The sequence below is a fragment of the Canis aureus genome, chromosome 14, assembly GCF_053574225.1.
Source record: "Canis aureus isolate CA01 chromosome 14, VMU_Caureus_v.1.0, whole genome shotgun sequence".
In the NCBI taxonomy this organism is placed as follows: Eukaryota; Metazoa; Chordata; class Mammalia; order Carnivora; family Canidae; genus Canis; species Canis aureus.
Genome location: NC_135624.1, coordinates 3,314,070 through 3,336,632, shown reverse-complemented (window position 1 = coordinate 3,336,632; position 22,563 = coordinate 3,314,070). Strand labels below are relative to the sequence as shown.

Below are 22,563 nucleotides of genomic sequence, written 5' to 3'. Positions count from 1 at the left end.
AATGAACTATGGCCTGCAGGCCAAATATGGCCAGCTGCTCGATTCTTTTGTTTTTTTTTTTTTTAAGATTTTATTTATTTATTTTGAGAGACAGAGGAGAGAGAGAGAGAGAGAGAGAGAGAGAGAGAGGCAGAGACACAGACAGATGGAGAAGCAGGCCCCATGCACGGAGCCTAATGTGGGAACAGATCCCAGGACTCCAGGATCACACCCTGGGCCAAAGGGAGGCGCTAAACCTCTGAGCCACCCAGGCGTTCCAAGTTGCTTGATTCTGTAAATGTTTTATTAGAACACAGCTGTTACATATTGCCTATGGCTGCTTTTGTGCTACAACGGCAGAGCTGAGTACTTGCCACAGAGAACATATGACCCCAAAGGCCTAAAACATTTATTATTGGGCTCTATAGAAAAAGTCTGCCAATTCCTGCTCTAATAAATACAAGTGTGGAAAATTTTATAAAAAATCTTCTTGAGTCAAAAGACATGATATTTTTCCACAGCAAATGTTTCTTTCCCTAGCGTAGGTTTTGTAATGTTGTGAACGGCTTTAGGTGTGGTGGGTGGCTGTGGTAGGAAGGTTGAGATAAGAGTTGGAATGATGAAGAGAACGAAGTCACTGCACATTTGCCATGTATAGGTCCTATGCTAGGTACTTTATACACCATTACATTTACTGTGATCCTCATAATAATACTATGAAGTAGACATTATTCTAGTTTTCTGATGAAGAAACTGAAGCATAGGGAGTTTAGACAATTTGCCCCAAATCATGCAGATATTAAATAGAAAAACCAAAAACCTAAGTCTGTCTGCAAAGAGATACAGCAAAATTAGTTAAGATTTTCTAGGGCAGCCCCCGTGGCGCAGCGGTTTAGCGCCACCTGCAGCCCAGGGCATGATCCTGGAGTCCTGGGATGGAGTCCCAGGTCAGGCTCTCTGCATGGAGCCTGCTTCTCCCTCTGCCTGTGTCTCTGCCTCTCTCTATCTCTCTCTCTGCACCTCTATGAATAAGTAAATAAAATCTTAAAAAAAAAAAAAAAAGATTTTCTAGAAAGAATTCTCAAGCATTTTGTGGCCATATTTCATACATAAAATAAGTGCTTCAGGCTTCTCTGGCTTCCAATACAAAAACCATAGTAAGATTCCTGGATCCTTAAAGTATAGTGAGGACATATATAGTAAGGACCAGAAACTTGTTATCGTATAAGGAAAAGCACCTCAGGAAAGTGATATCAAGTACTTTAACCATTTAATCTCTAAAATGAGGGTAATATCTATCCTGATTACTTTGGGAAAAAGCATTAAAAAGCTTTGAAAATATAGGACTCAATATAGAAGGCTCATTATTTTGTTGTCTACTTAACGCAGGCAAGTCTCAAGCCCAACTTGGCTATCTCCTTCTTCAGTTTTTTATGTTTTAAAAAGTAACCTTCACCCTCAACATGGGGCTTGAACTCACAACCCCAAGATTAAGAGTCACATGCTCTACAACTGAACCAGCCAGGTGCCCCTCATTCTTTAGTTCTCCAATTCTAGTATTTCTAAGATTTCCTGAGGCTGCTTATTAAACTCAGATTCCTAGGCCCCACCAGAGATTTCTTCCACATACTCCTGTGGATCCCAAGAGTCAGAAGTCAAGGTGATTCTGAATCAGGTGATTTGTGAGTCATACTTTGAGAAACACTGCTTTCAGTTATAATTGGTGTTTCACAAGATCTATTTAAAGTTTCCACTTTAGGGGCATCTGGGTGGCTAAGTCCCGTTTAACGTGTGCCTCTGGCTGAGGTCATGATTGCAGGGTCCTGGCATGAGCCTGGTTATCAGGCTCCCTGCTCAGTGGAGAGCCTGCGTCTTCTCTGCCCCTCCTCCTCACTTGTGTTCGCACTCGCTCTTCTCTCTTCAAATAAATAAATGAACTTACATAATGCATGCTGTAAAATAATTCAGGTAGTGTTGACATATATAATGTAAAAAAAAATGTTCTGTCCTCACCCACTCTTCTCACACCTTTTCAAGTGGTAAGTTTTGATGATTAGCTTTCCAGGCTTGGACTTTCTATGCAAGAATGATGAGCATATAGGAGGCCTGGGTGGCTCAGTGGTTGAGCGTGTGCCCTCAGCTCAGGGCTTGATCCCGAGATGATGCCGGGGTCCCCGGATCAAGTTCAGTCTTGCATCCAGCTCCCTGCAGGAAGTCTGCTTCTCCCTCTGCCTGTGTTTCGCCTCTTTGCCTCTAATGAATAAATAAAATCTTTTTAAAAATTAGCATTTGATGTTTCTAATTTGCTACAAAAAATAATGCTGACATAAATATCCTTGCTCACATGACTTTGAGGAACTGTTTCTGCAGGAAATATTCCTTAAAGTTGACACACGATGACGGCTTACCTATTGGTCCGATTTTACGATTTTTAGGTGCCAGTGGGAGACGCTCTGTGCTTGCTATTTTGAATGACCCATCATTGCACATTTAAATCAAGGTCCAAAGTTCACGACAAAAAGATTTGTAAATCAGATTTATTGCTCTGTGTAAATTCGGCTTCCAAGGCTGCGCCCACACTGCCACGAAAGAGGTGAGTTTGGGGAAGTCGGCGCGGGCCGCCCGCGTTCTCCGAGAGCCCGGCGACCTGGGCGGGGGCCGGAGTGAGGGCCGGCGGCTTCGGGCCGCGGGAGGCTACGCGGGAGGAGACCCGGGGCTGAGGCGCCCGGAAGCCTCCGCAAGAGCCGCGGCGTCGGCAGCCGAGGGGAGCTGCATTAAGACTGCGGCCCAGGGGTCCCCGGTGGCGCAGCGGTGTGGCGCCTGCCTGCAGGCCCGGGCGTGATCCTGGAGCCCCGGGATCGAGGCCCGCATCGGGGTCCCTCCAGGGAGCCCGCTTCTCCCTCCGCCCGGGTCTCCGCCTCTCTCTGTCTGTCTCGCATGAATAAAATCTTTAAAAACGATATGCAAAACTCGCCGCTACATATTTAAAAAAAAAAAAAGACTGCGGCCCAGCTGCCGCCGCCCGTCTCACCGCCCCTCCCGCCTCACCCTCCGGCGGCTTCTCCAACTCCCGCCAGGGTCGACAGCCGCGACCCCTCCGTCCCCGGCCAGGCTAAGCGAGCGGCTCTCCCGCCGCCCAACCGAGCAGCTGTAGCCTCGCGAGGCCGCCCCCCTCCACCTCTTGCCCCGCCCCTTCCGCTTGCGGCTTGCTTCCGGTGCCGCGCTCCCGGCTCTGCAGGGAAGAGCTCTGCATTGTGGGAACTCTTTCCTTTCTCCCTCCCGGCCATCTTGGCGGTTGCTGTCGGTGAGTGGGCTCCGCGGGCCGAGGTCTGGGCAGCGCCGGGAGCCCGACGACTTGCCCTCTGGCGCGCCTATCCCAAACTTTCCGCCCTGTCCTCTGTACGTTCTAGGTTGGGGCCGTCCCGCATCTAAGGCAGGAAGATGGTGGCCGCAAAGAAGACGGTGAGTGAGACGGGGCCGAGGCCGGAAGCCGATTCACGTGGAGGGCTGAGTCTCGGCCCGGGCAGACGGCCTGAGCACACCGGGCAGACAGCATGCACCCTGGCCTGAGGGGCCGGGAGGAGCCGAGGGGGCCTTAGTGACGTAGGGCCCTGGACTAAGGAGGTGTATTAAAGGGTTCGACGCCCAGAAATCTGGATGCTGTTTTGAGATGGTTAAAAACAAGACCTTCAGGTCCGTGTTAAATGTTTGCTTTGTAGAAAAAGTCGCTGGAGTCGATCAACTCTAGGCTCCAACTGGTTATGAAAAGTGGAAAGTACGTGCTGGGGTACAAGCAGACCCTGAAAATGATCAGACACGGCAAAGCGAAACTGGTCATCCTGGCCAACAACTGCCCGGCTCTGAGGTAATGGAGGGAACCTGGTTGACACGTGTGTCCCCACTGCATGTTCACCCAGGAGTGTGGATTTGAGCCATTTGGGTTGTACCCACTCGGTTTTATGTAAAATCAGTTTTAGAAGCGAACGCTTGCAGAAGAATTTATGGTTTCTTCTTCTATGTTTGGGGCTGACACCCACCACCCACCCCCGTCTCCCCAATCGTGCTCTCATCCTGTAAGTTTATCTTTGGGAGAAATGTGTGGCAGAGGGGTATGAACCACAGAACGTCAAAGTTTGAAGCAAGCACGGACACTTGTTTTTCCATGTGTTTTGAGTCCTGCATTTTTGGTCTTTAAAAGTGTTTCGTTTTTCAAACTTGTCATAGAAAAGTTCGAGCTTGCTGTGGAGCTGCAGGTTCCAAGTGGGCCAAGGTTTTGCTTGGCTTCACCGTTTTGAAATTGAACTTAGTATGGAAAGTAAGTTAAAGACACTTGGACTATGCAGAATATAAGCCATGTGAGCAGTTCCCTACAGTACATTAAATTTTCTGTGGTGATGCATAACCTGCTCACAGGATTTTATATAGGGTGTCTGTACATCATTGGCTTCCCTAGAATGCTGTCCTCTATCCCATCCCATGGTTTGGTCTTCAAGCTTACCTTCTATGGCAGTGCTTCTCAAACATAAATGTACACACAATTACTGGTAATCTTGTTAAAAGCAGGTTTTGATTTCATGGGTTCAGGATGGGACCTGACATTATGCTTTTTTTTTTTTTTTTTTTTTTTTTAAGAGTTTATTTATTCTTAAGAGGCAGAGACAGGCAGAGGGAGAAGCAGGCTCCCTGCAGAAAGCCCAGTGTGGGACTCGATCCCAGGACCCCAGGATCACGACCTGAGCCAAAGGCAGACGCTCAACCACTGAGCCACCCAGGTGCCCCAACATGCATTTTTAATAAGCATGCACACTACTGCTGGTCTGTGAATCCATACTTTGAGTAATGGCACCGTTCTGTTAGGAGTCTCTTCAAATTCGTAAAACCCTTAATGTCCACCTGCTCAGTTGACACAGAAATGCTAACTTTGTGTAAGTAATACCCCTCCCCATCTAGGATTCAGAGCACCGGGAAGTAATAGAAATAGCTCATCCTTTAAAGATAACATGAGCTAGGATTCTAGAACCTCCACTTAACCATTCTTTGCCTGAGTGTCTCCATTAGTTTAAAAAAAATGGAATACATGATATTTAAGAGATTGTCATGATAATGTGAAGTATCTGGTGAGTGGTAAATGCTAAGTAAATACTTATCCTACTCTTTTCCATGAGAAGAGTTATTCAGAACATACTTGCTGATTGTCCCGTTTTTAAGGGACCAAGAGAAAAGATAGTTTGTATTGCCTAATGGATCTGGTACTTTTTTAAAGAGTAATGACTGATTTAGTTACTGTTTGAAAGTTTCACCATTAAAACCAATGAGGAAAGTAGTAACATTTTATGTCAGTCACTTGGTATGATCTTTGTTTTTTGGTTTCTGAAGGAAATCTGAAATAGAATACTACGCCATGTTGGCCAAAACTGGTGTCCATCACTATAGTGGCAATAATATTGAATTGGGCACAGCATGTGGGAAATACTACAGAGTATGCACACTGGCTATCATTGATCCAGGTATGTTTTATACGTCAGAATAATTATTTTTTCATATATAATGTAATTACAGGTATTTGCTATAGCAATGTCTTCGGTTCCTAGGTTTAGATATTTAGAATTTGAATATAGCAAGGGATATCTTGTAGTTTTGTTTCACAGAGAATTGATAATGAATATCAGTACATTATAATAGGTATTGTTATAAGTTAATTTTTTTATTTTGTAATTAATTTGAAATTAAATAATTATTTTTTTATTTTGAATTTTGTTTAAGCACTTAAATAATGTAGGACCGTGGTAGGGGTGAAATTCTAAAGGCAAGGAGTAATCAGATAAAATAGAAGAAAGGAATCCAAGCCAAGAAGTGGCTGCCTAAGAACAGATAGGTAAAATTAAATTGAGAAAAAGAAATGCCTACAAATAAAGATCATGTTATATTTTGAACTTAGGAGTTTTTATTTTATTTTTAAGACTGTTTAGATTATTTATTTATTTATTTATTTTAAAGATTTATTTACTCAGAGAGAGAGAAAGGCAGAGACACAGGCAGAGGGAGAAGCAGGCTCCATGCAGGTAGCCCGATGTGGGACTCGATCCCGGGTCTTCAGGATCACACCCCAGGCTGCAGGAGGCGCCAAACCGCTGCGCCACCGGGGCTGCCCTAGATTTTTATTTTATTTGAGAGAATGGGCACCAACAGAGTGAGGGGCAGGTGGAGAAGCAGACTCCTGGCTGAACAGGGAGCCCAGTGGAGAGTTCAGTTCTGGGTCTCCAGGATCATGACCTGAGCCGAAAGCAGATGCTTAACTGACAAAGCCACTCAGGAGCCCTGAACTTATGAGTTTTTAGTTCTTAGGATACCGCGAATATTCTCGCTGTTCTGATTTTGTAATAATCAGGGCAGGCTAAACATTCGCTATATTAAGACCATGCATGTGTCCCCAGACTTAGTTCTTTCCCTGGGTCTGGTTTTATCAATGCAGGTGATAAACCAAGTCTGGTTTATATCATGTATCTTCTGTGGGAAATGCCTGTGACTTTAGGTATCTGATCATCCTTGAGAAATGACAGCAAAGCTAGTATTGCAACTTTTGGAGATAACCACTGCTAGTTTGATGATTAACAGTTGTGACTAAATGAATTGTAAAACTATTGTGTTTTATTTTTTAGGTGATTCTGATATCATTAGAAGCATGCCAGAACAGACTGGTGAAAAGTAAATCATGCAAAATTTTTCTTTAATAAAACTGGCCAGAGCTTGTTTTAAAGACACTGTGTATTCATTTCTGTTTTTTTCCATATATCTTTGTTTCTGTACACTTTCACAAGATAGGATTTGAGAGGATGAGGCAGTTGAGGTAACAAGACTTTTGGATTAAGAGCCTATGTGTCCCAGTTTCCCTTTACTTTCATGTATAGGGAGTGCAGAGTTCGTTTTCTCTGTTAGATTTTTAAAAGATTCCTGTCTTTTAAAATTGTTGATACTGTCGTCATTTCATATTTGAGTATGTTTGAGAGGCAGCAAAGAACAATACCCAGAATTTTTTTTTTAATGCCCAGAATTTAACCAGATATGCAATTTGTAATCCAGCTTAAATCTACAAATTGAAGTAGCAGAGAGGATTAAATATGTTCTCCCCTCCCAGAATTGTTTCTGTCTGAGAAAAGTTCTAATGAACTTTAATGAAGAGTTTTTCCTAAGGGTGTGTAGTGGTTGAGGGAGAAGAACTGTAGTTCGAGCCCTTTAGAAGAATCCCAGATCTTCAATAAGTGCTCAATCCATAGTAGCCCAAAGTTTGTTTTATTCCATTTTACTCCTAGAAGATAATTGTGAAGTGTGTTTGGTGTTCAGATTTTTGGAGAACTACATACTGTATCTCCCAATTATGTATGATTGAACTTTTTCCCCACAACTGTTACTTCCTTTGGAACATTTTCAGGAGTTCTTTGGGGAAAAGTACTGATTTAGGTATATCCTGATTTACAGAATCTAATGTTGGTAGAGTATACTTAGTCTGTGTTGTGCTCTCAGGCTGCAACTGTGTCAGAAATACCCATGTCTTTTGGACTTGATCTTATCCAACCCTTATAAGCACTTTTGGATAGTAGATGAATGATCAGAGAGGAGGTTGCCCATCAGTACACTATATGGAATGTCTGTGCAGTATTTACTGAACTTCAAGACTACTTTTGGAACAAGCATGGGGTGGGTCAAATTCCCAATTCCATAGGTGAGAGAACGGGTTTCTTTCAAGCTAACATTGCATAATTTTAGTTTTTGTCTGAAGTTAATCTGAGGTTATAGATAAAATTTGAAGAGTAGCTGTTAGCGACTAGATTTCTTACTGGTTCAGTTACTCAGCATTTCTAAATTTGGGAGTACTACTGACATGTTTCCATGGGACAGTTTTTTGTCTTGGACTGGATATTACAGGATATTTCTCATGGTTTTCCATGTTGTGATGATACCTCCAAATGTTACCCCACTTTTTAATTTTTTTTTAATTTTTAATTTTTATTTTTTTAATAATTTATTTTTTTATTGGTGTTCAGTTTGCCAACATACAGAATAACACCCAGTGCTCATCCTGTCAAGTGCCTGCCACCCAGGCACCCAGTCACCCCCAGCCCTCCTCCCCTCCCCCCCCCTAGTTCGTTTCCCAGAGTTAGGAGTATCTCATGTTCTGTTTCCCTTTCTGATATTTCCTACCCATTTCTTCCTTCCCCTCTATCCCCTTTCACTATTTATATTCCCCAAATGAATGAGACCATATGTTTGTCCTTCTCCGATTGACTTTTCACTCAACATAATACCCTCCAGTTCCATCCACGTTGAAGTAAATGGTGGTCACCCCACTTTCTTAAAGTAGCATCTCCTGGTTAAGAGCTACAGAGTTATGAAAATCTGTAAATGTTCTCAAGTGCTCATATTTTCATATCCAGACTGGTGTGCCCAATGTGGCTTTTTTTTTTTTTTTTTTTTTTAAGATTATTGATTCATTCATGAGAGACAGGCAGAGACCGGCAGAGGGAGAAGCAGGCTCCATGCAGGGAGCCCAATGTGGGACTCCATCCCAGAACTCCAGGATCATGCCCTGAGCCGAAGGCAGACCAGACCTGCTTAACCACTGAGCCACCCAGGCATTCCGCCAATGTGGTTTAAAATGTTTGAAATCTGTCCTTGAATTACTTGGTCACATCACACTACTGATGATATTAGTCTGTTCCATAGTTGCTAGAAATATTTGTCTTTGGGTTAAGGACATTATGTGCTTATTTTGTACTTGATAAGTTTTGCCTTTCAAATGGAGTTTTCAGTGGTTTGGGTTATTGGGATTGGTTTGACTCCAGGTTGACTAGTTATAATGTAATTTCTTGGGATCCCTGGGTGGCACAGCGGTTTAGCGCCTGCCTTTGGCCCAGGGCGCGATCCTGGAGACCCGGGATCGAATCCCACGTCGGGCTCCCGGTGCATGGAGCCTGCTTCTCCCTCTGCCTGTGTCTCTGCCTCTCTCTCTCTCTCTCTCTCTCTGTGACTATCATAAAAAAAAAAAAAAAAAAAAACTTAAAAAAAAATTTCTTAAGGGGTGGTCCCTGAACAATACAATATTGCAGTTCTCATTTCTTTGTAATGGTTCTGATTCAGGACTTCTTCCTGCAGGCATTTTGGAATGATGGCTTATAGGAAATAATTTGTGATTTCTGGGGGCTTCATTGTAGTTTTAATATGCTATAAGTTCATTCAGTTTTTGCCTTTTCTTTACATGTGCTTATTTGTTTTTAAAGGTTTTATTATTTATTCAAGAGAGACAAAGATGTGGGCAAAGAGAGAATCAGGCTCCCTGCAGGGGAGCCTGATGCGGGACTCAATCCTAGGACCCCGGAATCATGACCTGAGCCAAAGGCAGATGCTCAACCACTGAGCCACCCAGGTGCCCTATATGTGCTTTTTGTGTACTCCCCATTCTTCAAGAAAGGCATTTAGATTTTAAAGTTCAGAGAAAAGGAGTTTAAAGCTAGTAGACGGGGGGTTGGGGTGACTGGGTGACGGGCACTGAGGAGGGCACTTGATGGGATGAGCACTGGGTGTTATGCTGTATGTTGGTAAATCGAACTCCAATAAAAAATATATACAAAAAAAAATATAAAGCTAGTAGATGGGAAACCTCTCACTCATTCTGGCTTGGGACAGCTGTGATGAAGTGCCATTAAAATGCTGCCAGAATTAGAGAAAATAACCACTGGCCAGGAAGATGTGGGAAGGTCTGAGTTGGTATTTTTAAATGTTATTTTTCTGATTATAATCAAAGTAATGTGTTTGGCTGGGAAGCTCTAATATGCATGGGATTGCAGGGAATTCCAGCCAGTTGGATTTATTCCATACTCGAGTACCGAGCTACTGGTTAGGTCTAGAGATAGAAATGTCCCAAAGAAGAGGCTGATTATTGTGAAATGTATTCATTGCAATCGGTATCCTATGGTGGCAGGGGCAAAAGGTACAGAGAAAAGAAACCAAACTCTAGACTGGTCATGAATGCAATTAGTTGGACCTTCTGAAAGATCTGCTTCGTGGAAAACAGTTCTTTGCAAATCTTATTTCCAGCTGCTCCTTAACACTTGTGCTCCCTCTATCTGCAGTGGCATCTGGCTTCTTCCTCTCCTTTTCCAGGCCTACCCCAACATCCTCTTGAGTCTAGATTGAGTGCCTCTGAGTTAACATAAGAACCTTTTTTATGGCATTAATCGCACCTGTTTCTTACTATACTAAGGTCCTAGAGAACAGACACTCAACATTTTCAACTTTATATCACTTAAGAGTTTAAACACCAGGGTGAATTATGACTTTTAGGTTTTAAGCATTTACTTAATTCTCATTAATATGCTTGTGACCTTCTAGACCAGAATTTCATCTTCATCTTGTTGATGGTAGGTCTTGAACATCCTGTACATTTACTATAATTTACTACCTCCTGTTTGCTTCAAAAGAGAATTTAGGCATGGAATCTGCCAAAGTATTTCCCTTAGATAAGGTAAGCAACGCATTCATTCACTCAATATATATATAAATTACCATTTTTGTGTCAGATATTATGGGCTTCTGAAAAATAAAAACATAATAGCTAATAATTGAGTATTAAAAATGATACTTTACTAAGTAATGTACATGTTAACCCATTTAATCCTCTTGACAGTCCAGTGAGAGTACTATTAGTCCCATATGATAGATGAAGAAATCATGGTTTATGAAGGTCACCAAAATAAACCTGGATGTAAAACCTGAGACCTACAGATAGCAAAACAAGGAAAATGGAAAAATGTTTCAGATCATAGACTTCAAAGTATCTTGGATTAATAGGTAAATATGGATTGATTGGAGGCCTTTGTTTCCTATGAAGGCATTTTCCTCCCCAAGATGAAAGGGAAGGTGCAGTCTAGAGCCACTAGAGGGAGCTGAGATTCAACAGAAAGCAAAGGATGCTTGAGCCAAGGAGGCAATGCCTGAGCTGGGAGTCTGTCTCTGAAGGGGTGCCAACCCAAATCAGTACTTCCTAGTCAAAACCTGTTCATGATCAACTAGAGGACTCCAATACAAATACAAACTGAAAGTTTAGTACTTTGAATCACAACTTTTATATTTGGAGAGAATCAGATGATTTTCAGGTAAGATTGACACTTAGGAAATGCTCTTCCCACTCATCACTGGCTTTCGGTAGGACATTCTGATAAAAAACACTCACCTTGAAATATTTAAACATAAGCATACTGAAGGTGTTCTGTTTAAAAAGCACCATTTGGCCTCAAATACAGTAACTTCCATGGGAAGGATGTCATTTTGGGAGTCTTCATTTTTTTTTGTTTAAGATTTATTAGAGACTATTCATGGCAGTTAGGAGGGAGAATGAATCCCCAAGCAGACTTTCCCTGAGCTCGGAGCCACACAAGTTCTCATCCCAGGACCCCAAGATCCATGAACCAAGCCGAAATCAAGACCCAGACACCCAAACAAGCCACCCAGGAGCCCCTACCTTTGGCTTTTTAAAATTCATATTTGTTTTTGAGTTTTATTATGTGTACATGTAGATCTAGTGCATTCCTTTTAAATATATGGTATGCCTGAGGTAGGAACCAAACAACAATTTTATCAGTTTCCTTTCGGATGATTAGTCTATTTTCATTTTGTGACTTATAAACTTGAGTAACGTTCTTGTACAGGCCTCCTATGTGTTCAAGTCCTCTAGTTAGATGCCTGTGAGTGCAGTTGCTGGAGTGCAAGTTTTGTGCATTTTCAGTTTTATTAGGTATTGACACATAATCCAAAGAGCATGCCCATTTGCATTCTCACTAGTTGTGTACAAGAACCTCATTTTCTTCATCCTTGCCAACACTAGTCAGACATACTAATTTTTTGCCAAGCTGATTGTTTTAACCTGCATTTTCCTGATTGCCAGCAAGGTTCAACATTTTTTTTTTCAAATGCATACTTACCGTTGCCCATATACACACACCTTGTATGTAAAGTTAAACTAGAAATTTTACACAGAATACCATTCTCTGAAGTGAATTTTAATATTGTATTAAAAAATCAATTTGTTATACGAGTGCATATGTATTACGATTTTATGCATACATCCATATACATACATCAAGGTAAAAATCCAATACAAAAAAAATAGCTTTTCTTATGGCCAGTGTTCTACAGAAGACTGCAAACAAAAATATTTTGAGTCAAATGCGATCACAACACTCGAAGATGGGACAAGGCAAAAGCAAATCATGTCCACAATATGTTAGAGTATTTTGCATAGCTTATTTGTTCTCACTTTATAATCTCATTTTTAGGATTCTGAAGGACGTGCTCTTTGTTCTATAGCAAACTAGCTATCAGTACTAGTTATGTTTTACTTTACAACTTTATAGACTTAATCACAGCTTGAGCACTGAGGCTCCAAACTGCTTTCACTGTAACCCTTGATAGAATGATGTACAAGTATGTAGAACATTTCAAATCTTCATCTGTATCTCAGGCGATTTTCCAGGGCTTCCATTCTTTGTGTCATTTCTTCTAGTAAATCTCTAATTAAGGAAGAGGAATCTGAATTGCCTATTTTTATTTGCATTCAAATAAAACTTTTTGATTTAGTTATATAAAAATTTGTACTGAAAAATACAAGCCTTTGGCTTTTTCCCTTTTTGAAAAATTTTTAAACTGACTTGAAGGTTTATAGTAAGCCATTTAACATATGTTATCAAGACTATAAATCTCAGGTTAAATACTTTTTAATATCAAAGCCAAATAATTCAGTTAAAAATGTGGGGTTTTTTTTTTTTTTTTTTGAGAGAGACCATGTGCGGGTAGGGGAGGAGCAGGGGTGGGGAGGTGGAGAATCCCATGCAAAATCTACCCTCAGCGCAGAGCCTGACATGGGACTCGGTCTCACAACCCTCAGATCTTGATCTGAGCCAAAATCACAGACTGGAGGTTCAACCGACTGAGCCACTCAGGCACCCCAAAACTCTAAGTCTTTCAGATTCTACTCATACTTGTGTTGCCTGTAAATTAGTTTGCCATAATGCACCTTTGGGACCCAGAAGTGATAATGTTGGGAATGTAGTGAAGAGAAGGATTCAGTCTGAGTAAGAGATGATGTCACAAGAGAAGAGAGATTAGGGACTTTAAACCCTGATCCCAGATATGGCCAAAGGGTAGCAGCCTTGAAGACTTCTGACCTATGTTCTTTTATATATAACTTCCTTAGTTTTGAGAAGTAGACCCTGCTGAGTAGCAGGGTGGGGAAAGGGAGAGGAGGGGGCATTAGAACAAGCATGTGTTTTCATGTAAGTTCCTTAATACCCTCCACCTGTCCCCTTGTTGGCAGAATGAGCCTGGATTCATCACCTACATTAACCACTGTCAGATTCTCTTAGGGGAGCGTATTTCCAGCTTTCAGAAAGGGAATTGCTACATTTGTTCCTTATTATATAACCCCATTGGCACAGAGAGGGTTCAGAATTCAACCTTTTGCCTATAGGCTAGTTGATGCATGCTGAGATAGAGATGAGCCAGCTTTAGTAAGCTTACTGTAATTTTAAGTTCAGAACAGCTGGCAATATAAAAACACTGAATCCTCATTTCTCCATTATCTCAAAGCATTCCTTTTATGTGTAATAATTGATTTAATGAATCATTGGGTTCTGCTGCCCCCTTGATAGAATGTTTCATCTTAGAGTGCTGATATGAAAGATCTCTGTCGCCAAACAAAAAAACTCCAGTTTTCTAGAAACTACACACGGGCAGCCTGGTGGCTCAGCGGTTTAGCGCTGCCTTCAGCCCAGGGCATGATCCTGGAGACCCGGGATCGAGTCCCACGTCAGGCTCCCTGCATGGAGCTTGCTTCTCCCTCTGCCTGTGTCTCTGCCTCTCTCTCTCCTCTCTGTGTATTCTCAGGAATAAATAAATAAAAATCTTAAAAAAGAAACTACACACTTACCACAGTGGCTGTAATGTGGCTTGGGGCCAAAGGAAAGGTTTGGAATTTTGACGGAGTTTGAAACTTCTTCATTCTACATTCTTTGCCTAGACTTACTGAACCTTTGATGCACATCAGACCTGGTACATGTCCTGCTTTTCCTCTCAGCAGAAAGGGAGTTAAATTTTTTTGTTTGTTTTGGTTTTTGAGGGGAGTTAAATTTTAAGTCTATTTTCTCTTTGCATGCTGGCTGGCTGGCTGGCTGGCTAGCTGGCCTCACTGCTAGATCCCTGGAATAGCAGATAGCAACTGAGTGCTTGACTCTTGCCACGAAGCTTGGTTTGCTCTTGGCCCTCAAACACCTAGCAGGCTGCTTAAGAAGAAACTCCTTTCTGGGAGTTCACTCTTCTTGACATTATGAAAATGACTTCATTTAATATATACCCACAGACAATATTTGTGAAGTTTGGTGAAATTCTTTACGTCACACACAAGCATCGTGTTAGAAAAGGATATAGCGTTGTGTTAACTTTCTCACTTCTTCATTCGCAAGGTTCTGGAACATTATAAGATTTTCACATTTGCACTGATCGTGTTTTTCTTCCAAAGGACTTCCTGAGAAAGCACATGGAAAGTATTCACTCACCTCTATAACCCACCAGACTTCCCAGATGCATAATAATAGGACTGAATCAGCAGAAACCAAAATGAAAGAAATGTTCAACTTTTCCATGCAGCCAGACCCAGTAAATACCAGGAAAGGGCTGCATGGGCTTCCAACACTGACAGCTGCCACGAGTGTGGACTACATGGGAGGCTACCCCAGTGTCTTTCAGTTAATTCTTCTCGTTCTCATTTCACTTAGGCCCTACTCTTCTCCCCTGTTCTATTTCCTACTGCCTCCTTTCCTTTGCTCCTTGTGGGTAAGTCTGTTGACCAGCTAAGAGGCTGATATGGAATCACCTGACAGCAATACTGTTTTGGGAATTACCTGAAGATTTTGTTGAATGAAAAAGTTTTTGTGTGGACCGTGAAACACTGTCTTCTTCAAACAGATACCGGTGTTGCACTGCAAAATTAGAACAGGAAAGTAGGTCTCGGATATTTATGGTGACTGGCTCAGATTCTGTAAAGAGAAAGAAAACTGAAGTCAAACCTGCCTAACACGGTTGTGGTTATAACACAGCCATCAGCGGTCAGAGTAAGGTACTTGGTATTCCTAGCACGTGGTACACAGCTTTGCTTTGGGACATACTGAGGCAAAAGACTGTCAGTTGAGAGGGGCTATTACCAAATATGGCTTAAAGTGTAGAGTACGGGTTTCCTGTGTGACCGAGGAAAAAAAGCCATAGTTGACATAATCCAAATCTTACTGAGTTTCACTTCTGAATGATTTTTGTCTGGGGGAAACCATGGTGGAAGCATCCACCAAAGGTTCTAGAAACACTGCTTTTAAAAAATTTACCTGTTGGCTTTTTAGAATTTTACCTGTTGGCTGGTGGACCCTCTTTGGCAGTTCCCCTGCTGGGGAGTCCTGACTTCCATCAGAGTCTTCCAGAGCTGAGAGGAAAAAGATGACCAAAGAGAGTGACAATTGTCTGCATGCTTGTGTTCTTTCAGAAGCTCATCCCAGCTCCCCACCTACCTGCTGTCTGTCACCCAGGGTGTTTTGGTTTTATTTGGTTAACACTGCTTCAAAAAGCAACTGGTTTCTAGAGTAATCCAAGACCACACTAGGGACGTTCTCTTGTACACGAAATCTAGACTGCTTCAATGCATCTTACTTAACAATAGCCCCAAAAATGTCATGTCCAGGAGGGAGGGTGGGAAAAAAGTTCCAGTGGACCAAGGACTAAGCTGCTGCTCCGTAGCAGTAGCTCTACCAGGCATTTCAGCTTGAAGGAAACAGCCTAGAGGTGAAATCTTACCCCCTCCCTTTTGGAAATTTGAAAGGCCTTCCCTCTGCATCCCCTTCTCCTCCCGCCTCGGGCTCATTGTTCTTTCCTTTAGAGAAGTAAAACACAGCACTTGGCTTGAGATTTGATTGGTAACTGAACAGGGAGGAGAGGAGGGAGGTCAGGTGTTGGGGGAGAACTGCTCTAAGTGAGCCTCCTGGCACAGTGAGTGTAGTGCAGATTAGCAAAGAGAGCTCTCGGACAGAACAATCTAGATTCTACAGGGCAGTCTTGTGTTCTGTAAATAGAAGTACTTGCAAGAAGGCATTCTTCACATTTGAAAGGACTACCCTCCCCACTCCCTTTCCACTCCAATTACAGGCATCTCCTGAAACTGTGCCTCAGCTCTGTGATGTGTGTAAACCTAGTTAAATGATCGCTTCTATAGGGGTTTTGTGAGGATTAAGTATGCTGGTCTATCAAAACATTGATCACATCGCTCAGTACAGAACTAGTGCTCACGCAGTGCTAGCTGCTAATTTGGTCTTCTCTCTTCCTGGTTCCATTTTTGTGCTTAGTGTTTCCAGGCATTACTGGCCCTGAACACCAGGGAGGCACTTTGTCAAGCACTTGGGAGGAATAGGTTGGGAATTTCTCAGCCAAGGGCTCGTGCTGCCCTGTGTGAGGAGCTCGGCCAGAGGTCAGGCCACAGTACCTTCACATATACCCTTCTTTAGTTTTTCACTTATCTCTCCCATTGTGCTGAAGTCTTCGGCATAGAAGAGATGCTTGTCTGTGGGCTCAGAGGCAATCTCTTGTAGCTCTTCCTCAATAGCTTTTCCTACCCCGACAGCATACATAGTTATGCCTAAATTGCAGAGCAAATGAAGAACAAGTTAGTTAGAGCTGCATTCCCAGGGCCTGGAGGTTGTGTGCCCCGCACCCAAAGCCAGGTTGATATTCCATGCTGTGACTTGAGGGATCCACGTCAACCTCCCTTTATCTCTCTACCATTTTTACTTTGGCCCTATGAACCAAAGAGGGGGTTCCAAGAAAGAGGAAGGTGAGGCTTCTAGGGAAGGCTTCTAGACCACCAACCTGTTGCTCAGCCAAATCTTCAACTTTTCCCTGAATTAGCCTTGGGGATAAAGGAGAAAGGAGTACTATCTTATGACTTACTAAATGGGAATCTCTTCTGGGAAAATTCTAAGAAGCAGGTCAAATTATGACCTTTTAATCTAGTTTCTACTTCTTAAGGGTATATAGGATAGGACATTTTATTTTATTTTATTTTATTTTATTTTATTTTATTTATTTTTTTTAGGATAGGACCTTTTAATGATAGGGGGTGGGGGAGAAGGACCTCTTGGAAGGACTATGAGGAGGTGCTAAGCTGAAAAGGAAAATCTGCAGACCACTGAGAATCCCCCAAGTCAGAAAGAAAGAATAAGCCAAAGTACCAACCTTAGATTTCAACAGGGATATAAAATTACTCCAAAAGCTTTTCTTTTTCTTTTTTTAATAATAAATTTATTTTTTATTGGTGTTCAATTTGCCAACATACAGAATAACACCCAGTGCTCATCCCGTCAAGTGCCCCCCTCAGTGCCCGTCACCCATTCACCCCCACCTCCTGCCCTCCTCCCTTCCACCACCCCTAGTTCGTTTCCCAGAGTTAGGAGTATCTCATGTTCTGTCTCCCTTTCTGATATTGCCTACCCATTTCTTCTCCCTTCCCTTCTATTCCCTTTCACTATTATTTATATTCCCCAAATGAATGAGACCATATAATGTTTGTCCTTCTCCGATTGACTTATTTCACTCAGCATAATATCCTCCAGTTCCATCCACGTTGAACCAAATGGTGGGTATTTGTCGTTTCTAATGGCTGAGTAACATCCCATTGTAAACACAGACCACATCTTCTTCATCCATTCATCTTTCGATGGACACCGAGGCTCCTTCCACAGTTTGCCTATTGTGGACATTGCTGCTAGAAACATCGGGGTGCAGGTGTCCCAGCGTTTCACTGCATCTGTATCTTTGGGGTAAATCCCCAACAGTGCAATTGCTGGGTCATAGGGCAGGTCTATTTTTAACTCTTTGAGGAACCTCCACACAGTTTTCCAGAGTGGCTGCACCATATCACATTCCCACCAACAGTGTAAGAGGGTTCCCTTTTCTCCGCATCCTCTCCAACATTTGTGGTTTCCTGCCTTGTTAATTTGCCCCATTCTCACTGGTGTGAGGTGGTATCTCATTGTGGTTTTGATTTGTATTTCCCTGATGGCAAGTGATGCAGAACATTTTCTCATGTGTGTGTTGGCCATGTCTATGTCTTCCTCTGTGAGATTTCTCTTCATGTCTTTTGCCCATTTCATGATTGGATTGTTTGTTTCTTTGGTGTTGAGTTTAATAAGTTCTTTATAGATCTTGGAAACTAGCCCTTTATCTGATAGGTCACTTGCAAATATCTTCTCCCATTCTGTAGGTTGTCTTTTAGTTTTGTTGACTGTATCCTTTGCTGTGCAAAAGCTTCTTATCTTGATGAAGTCCCAATAGTTCATTTTTGCTTTTGTTTCTTTTGCCTTCATGGATGAATCTTGCAAGAAGTTACTGTGGCCGAGTTCAAAAAGGGTGTTGCCTGTGTTCTCCTCTAGGATTTTGATGGAATCTTGTCTCACATTTAGATCTTTCCTCCATTTTGAGTTTATCTTTGTGTATGGTGAAAGAGAGTGGTCTAGTTTCATTCTTCTGCATGTGGATGTCCAATTTTCCCAGCACCATTTACTGAAGAGACTGTCTTTCTTCCAGTGGATAGTCTTTCCTCCTTTATCGAGTATTAGTTGACCATAAAGTTCAGGGTCCACTTCTGGATTCTCTATTCTGTTCCATTGATCTATGTGTCTGTTTTTGTCCAGTACCACACTGTTTTGATGACCACAGCTTTGTAGTACAACCTCAACTCTGGCATTGTGATGCCCCCAGATATGGTTTTCTTTTTTAAAATCCCCCTGGCTATTCGGGGTCTTTTCTGATTCCACACAAATCTTAAAATAATTTGTTCCAACTCTCTGAAGAAAGTCCATGGTATTTTGATAGGGATTGCATTAAACGTGTATATTGCCCTGGGTAACGTTGACATTTTCACAATATTAATTCTGCCAATCCATGAGCATGGAATATTTTTCCATCTCTTTGTGTCTTCCTCAATTTCTTTCAGAAGTGTTCTATAGTTTTGAGGGTATAGATCCTTTACCTCTTTGGTTAGGTTTATTCCTAGGTATCTTATGCTTTTGGGTGCAATTGTAAATGGGATTGACTCCTTAATTTCTCTTTCTTCAGTCTCATTGTTAGTGTATAGAAATGCCACTGACTTCTGGGCATTGATTTTGTATCCTGCCACACTGCCAAATTGCTGTATGAGTTCTAGCAATCTTGGGGTGGAGGCTTTCGGGTTTTCTATGTAGAGTATCATGTCATTGGCGAAGAGGGAGAGTTTGACTTCTTCTTTGCCAATTTGAGTGCCTTTAATGTCTTTTTGTTGTCTGATTGCTGAGGCTAGGACTTCTAGTACTATGTTGAATAGCAGTGGTGAGAGTGGACATCCCTGTCTTGTTCCTGATCTTAGGGGAAAGACTCCCAGTGCTTCCCCCATTGAGAATGATATTTGCTGTGGGCTTTTCGTAGATGGCTTTTAAGATGTTGAGGAATGTTCCCTCTACCCCTGCACTCTGAAGTGTTTTGATCAGGAATGGATGCTGTATTTTGTCAAATGCTTTCTCTGCATCTATTGAGAGGATCATATGGTTCTTGGCTTTTCTCTTGCTGATATGATGAATCACATTGATTGTTTTACGAGTGTTGAACCAGCCTTGTGTCCCGGGGATAAATCCTACTTGGTCATGGTGAATAATTTTCTTAATGTATTGTTGTATCCTATTGGCTAGTATCTTGTTGAGAATTTTTGCATCCATGTTCATCAGGGATATTGGTGTATAATTCTCCTTTTTGGTGGGGTCTTTGTCTGGTTTTGGAATCAAGGTGATGCTGGCCTCATAGAACTAATTTGGAAGTACTCCATTTCTTTCTATCTTTCCAAACAGCTTTAGTAGAATAGGTATGGTTTCTTCTTTAAACGTTTGATAGAATTCCCCTGGGAAGCCATCTGGCCCTGGACTTTTGTGTCTTGGGAGGTTTTTGATGACTGCTTCAATTTCCTCCCTCGTTATTGGCCTGTTCAGGTTTTCTATTTCTTCCTGTTCCAGTTTTGGTAATTTGTGGCTTTCCAGAAATGAATCCATTTCTTCTAGATTGCCTAATGTATTGGCATATAGCTGTTCATAATATGTTTTTAAAATCGTTTGTATTCCAAAAGCTTTTCTAAACAAAAGTCATTAGACTCACTTACTCCCTATATGCCTTGCTTGAAACTAAAACACAGTAAGAACTTAAATTCACTCCCATTTTCAACATTTCTTAGGACTGATATCTTGTTCTGGCTAATTCATTAGGCTGAATTAAAACACACACACACACAAATGGCTCCTTAAGCCAAGGGGCAAGAATTATGCCTTGCTGTAAGTCTGTGTTGGATGAATAGGCAAGTTCAACATATTTGGGAGCCCAGTGACTTGATACAAACTTCCTAAAAAGGATAACTACTATTTTATCTTTTGAAAAAAATATTAGCTAGGCATAGGAGTAATTAAATTCATCCAGAGGATGTCACTTTAGCAAATTCTGTTGACTTTAGAACCAAATAAATAACAGTTTCTCATACGATCTGCCCTTGGGTGATTGGTGGGGATCTGAGTAGGCAAGAGAGTAAGGTAGGCTGATCTCAATGAGACACATAAAAGGGATAACCATGGTCTTTGGAGACAAGATATTCCCCTCAGTACACTTTAAAAATGCAGGCTGGAGGGGTTCATGGGTTTGATCTGAGTTCTCAAGTTAGGAAAGCAGAGGAACAGGGTCTGAGCAGCCAGCTTTACAGTCCATTCAGAGGGTTCACAACAGGACACTTTTCATGGCTACTATTCTATTGGGCTAGAGAAAAAGAAGTCAGTGTGAGGTACACAATCCCAATAAAATAGCTGCCTTCACAAAGAGTGTCAGAGTGCGCCAGCCTTTCTGTGAAGAGGAATGGATTTCACTGTCCTTGTTCATCTACTCAGCAAGTATTAGTCACAGTTACTATGTGCCAGGCCTGGTCTAGGTACTGGGTGCATCACCTCCGAGACGAAGCCCTGTCGGTACACCGTTCCCCTCCTTATAGGACTCGCTAGAGCAATGTGCCCTCCACAATTCTTGAAAAGCAGCTTTCAAGCAAACTGCTTTAAAACCTCAAATTTTCTCATTTCCCCAAGAAATCCAGTCACTTTGCCTTACTCTAGCTCTACCAGCTATCCTGACTTTTGGGTTTCTCCCCCTCCCTTTTTAAAGATTTTATTTATTTATTCACAAGAGACACACAGAGAGAGGCAGAGACAGAGGCAGAGGGAGGAGAAGCAGACTCCATGCAGGGAGGCCCATGCGGGACTCGATCCCGGCACCGTAGGATCACGCCCTGGGCCCAAGGCAGCCGCTCCACCGCTGAGCCCCCGGGGCGTCCCTGGGTTTCCTTTTCTGAGGTCCACTTTCCTCTGTCGCACTTTACATCTATGCACAACTAAAGTAACTCCCAGGTCCCCCCTCCACCACGACACACGAGTCAGGAAAGCTCGAAGAGGCTTTGCTTTCTGGAGGAAGAACCTAGTCATAATGTCTTCCAGCGTTTTGATTTTCTCAAAAGCTAGCCTTGGCCTCCTACAAGCACAAGGGCATTCGCTATCGTAAGGCTGTTGTGCTTTCCGAGGGTTCACCTGAGGCACTAGTTTAAGAAAGAAAACGCCATCGGTGAAAGCCCCTCGGAGCAGGACTCTCCCTGCACCGGCCTCCTCGGGGCATCGAGGGCGAGAGCGAGTGGCGGTGCTTGGGCCCTGCCGGGCGGGGAGGACTCACAGCCGCGCCCGGGATGCCCGGGGGGGGGGGGCTCCGCAGGCGGCCGCTCCCCAGCTGGGACCCCGCGCAGCGCCCGACCCCGCGGAGCATCTCTGGAGCCCGGCGCCCGCCCGCCCCTTCTTACCGCCGGCCCGGGCTCTGCGGGCCCACGCGGAGACGTCGTCCTGGGCCCGGCCGTCCGTGAACACGATGGCCACTCTGGACACCCCGGGGGACACGGGTCTGGCCCCTTCCACTGGGTTAAAACTTCTCTCAAACATGTGTTTCAGGGCCAGCCCCGTCATAGAGCCCTTGCCCATGTACTTCATGTGGGCCACGGCTTTTTTCATGTCTCTGGCCGAGCTGAAGTCTCCCAGGGTGAACTCCGTGCGGACCTGCGTGGAGTACTGCAGCAGCCCCACTCGGGCGGCTTTGGGGGAAACCGCCAAGGAATCTATAATGCCCGCGACGAACTGCTTCACAATCTCGAAATTCTCTTCCCCGAGGCTCTTGGACCCATCGATCACAAAGACCAGGTCAAGCGGGCCTTCAGTGCATCCTCAGGAAGGAAAAGAAAGTGGAGATGGTTACGTGATCACCACGCAGGCAGAGTACAAGAAAAGCAGGCTCCAGCTGGAGGCAGAGCCGCTCTGGAGAGGCCCCTTTCCTTAGGTAATACACAGGACTCCGTGAGGGGTGGGGAGAGTCACAAGCCACAGTAATTTTCACATTTGCCTTTCTCAGTGG

The 22,563-nt window shown here is 43.0% G+C and overlaps 2 protein-coding genes, 1 long non-coding RNA gene and 1 other non-coding gene across 11 annotated transcripts in view; 2 read left to right on the top strand and 2 right to left on the bottom strand.

Moving 5' to 3' along the window:
- Window positions 1–96: 96 nt before the first annotated feature.
- LOC144283061 (uncharacterized) lies at window positions 97–3,161 on the bottom strand. Its single transcript, XR_013351398.1, has 2 exons — window positions 2,388–3,161; window positions 97–2,232 (listed from the first exon to the last, which is right to left on the bottom strand). It is a non-coding gene; the product is annotated as an uncharacterized LOC144283061 (long non-coding RNA).
- Window positions 3,162–3,177: 16 nt separating this feature from the next.
- Window positions 3,178–6,740, top strand: RPL30 (ribosomal protein L30). 2 transcript variants are annotated; one of them, XM_077846699.1, is made up of 5 exons: window positions 3,178–3,283; window positions 3,390–3,441; window positions 3,699–3,844; window positions 5,356–5,486; window positions 6,639–6,740. In XM_077846699.1, the coding sequence occupies exons 2-5, from the start codon at window positions 3,421–3,423 to the stop codon at window positions 6,686–6,688; spliced, it is 348 nt and encodes a 115-aa protein (XP_077702825.1). In that variant the 5' UTR covers window positions 3,178–3,283; window positions 3,390–3,420; the 3' UTR covers window positions 6,689–6,740. The 2 variants fall into 2 exon arrangements, with proteins under 2 accessions (XP_077702825.1, XP_077702826.1); XM_077846700.1 differs by lacking the exon at window positions 3,178–3,283 and having other exon boundaries at window positions 3,290–3,441.
- Window positions 6,329–6,460, top strand: LOC144283844 (small nucleolar RNA SNORA72). Its single transcript, XR_013352366.1, has one exon. It is a non-coding gene; the product is annotated as a small nucleolar RNA SNORA72 (small nucleolar RNA).
- A 5,271-nt stretch (window positions 6,741–12,011) lies between the features above and the next one.
- Window positions 12,012–22,563, bottom strand: part of MATN2 (matrilin 2) — a 145,899-nt gene continuing 135,347 nt past the window's right edge. For 6 of the 7 annotated variants that reach the window (XM_077846690.1, XM_077846689.1, XM_077846688.1 and 3 more), the window contains 6 exons: window positions 21,962–22,375; window positions 16,547–16,699; window positions 15,425–15,496; window positions 14,928–15,062; window positions 14,453–14,551; window positions 12,012–12,534 (listed from right to left, as the gene is read on the bottom strand). In XM_077846690.1, the coding sequence (XP_077702816.1) occupies window positions 12,479–12,534; window positions 14,453–14,551; window positions 14,928–15,062; window positions 15,425–15,496; window positions 16,547–16,699; window positions 21,962–22,375 (929 nt within the window). In that variant the 3' untranslated portion in view covers window positions 12,012–12,478. The remainder of the gene's footprint in view (window positions 12,535–14,452; window positions 14,552–14,927; window positions 15,063–15,424; window positions 15,497–16,546; window positions 16,700–21,961; window positions 22,376–22,563) is intronic. The other variant, XM_077846685.1, reaches the window with a different exon arrangement.

What these genes read in the sequence shown, in the direction of transcription:
- RPL30 (XM_077846699.1), top strand. Translation starts at nt 3,421, where the DNA reads ATGGTGGCCGCAAAGAAGACG. An exon ending in TGGTGGCCGCAAAGAAGACG is followed by an intron (nt 3,442 to 3,698) that starts GTGAGTGAGACG and finishes TTTGCTTTGTAG; the next exon opens with AAAAAGTCGCTGGAGTCGAT. An exon ending in ACTGGCTATCATTGATCCAG is followed by an intron (nt 5,487 to 6,638) that starts GTATGTTTTATA and finishes TTTATTTTTTAG; the next exon opens with GTGATTCTGATATCATTAGA.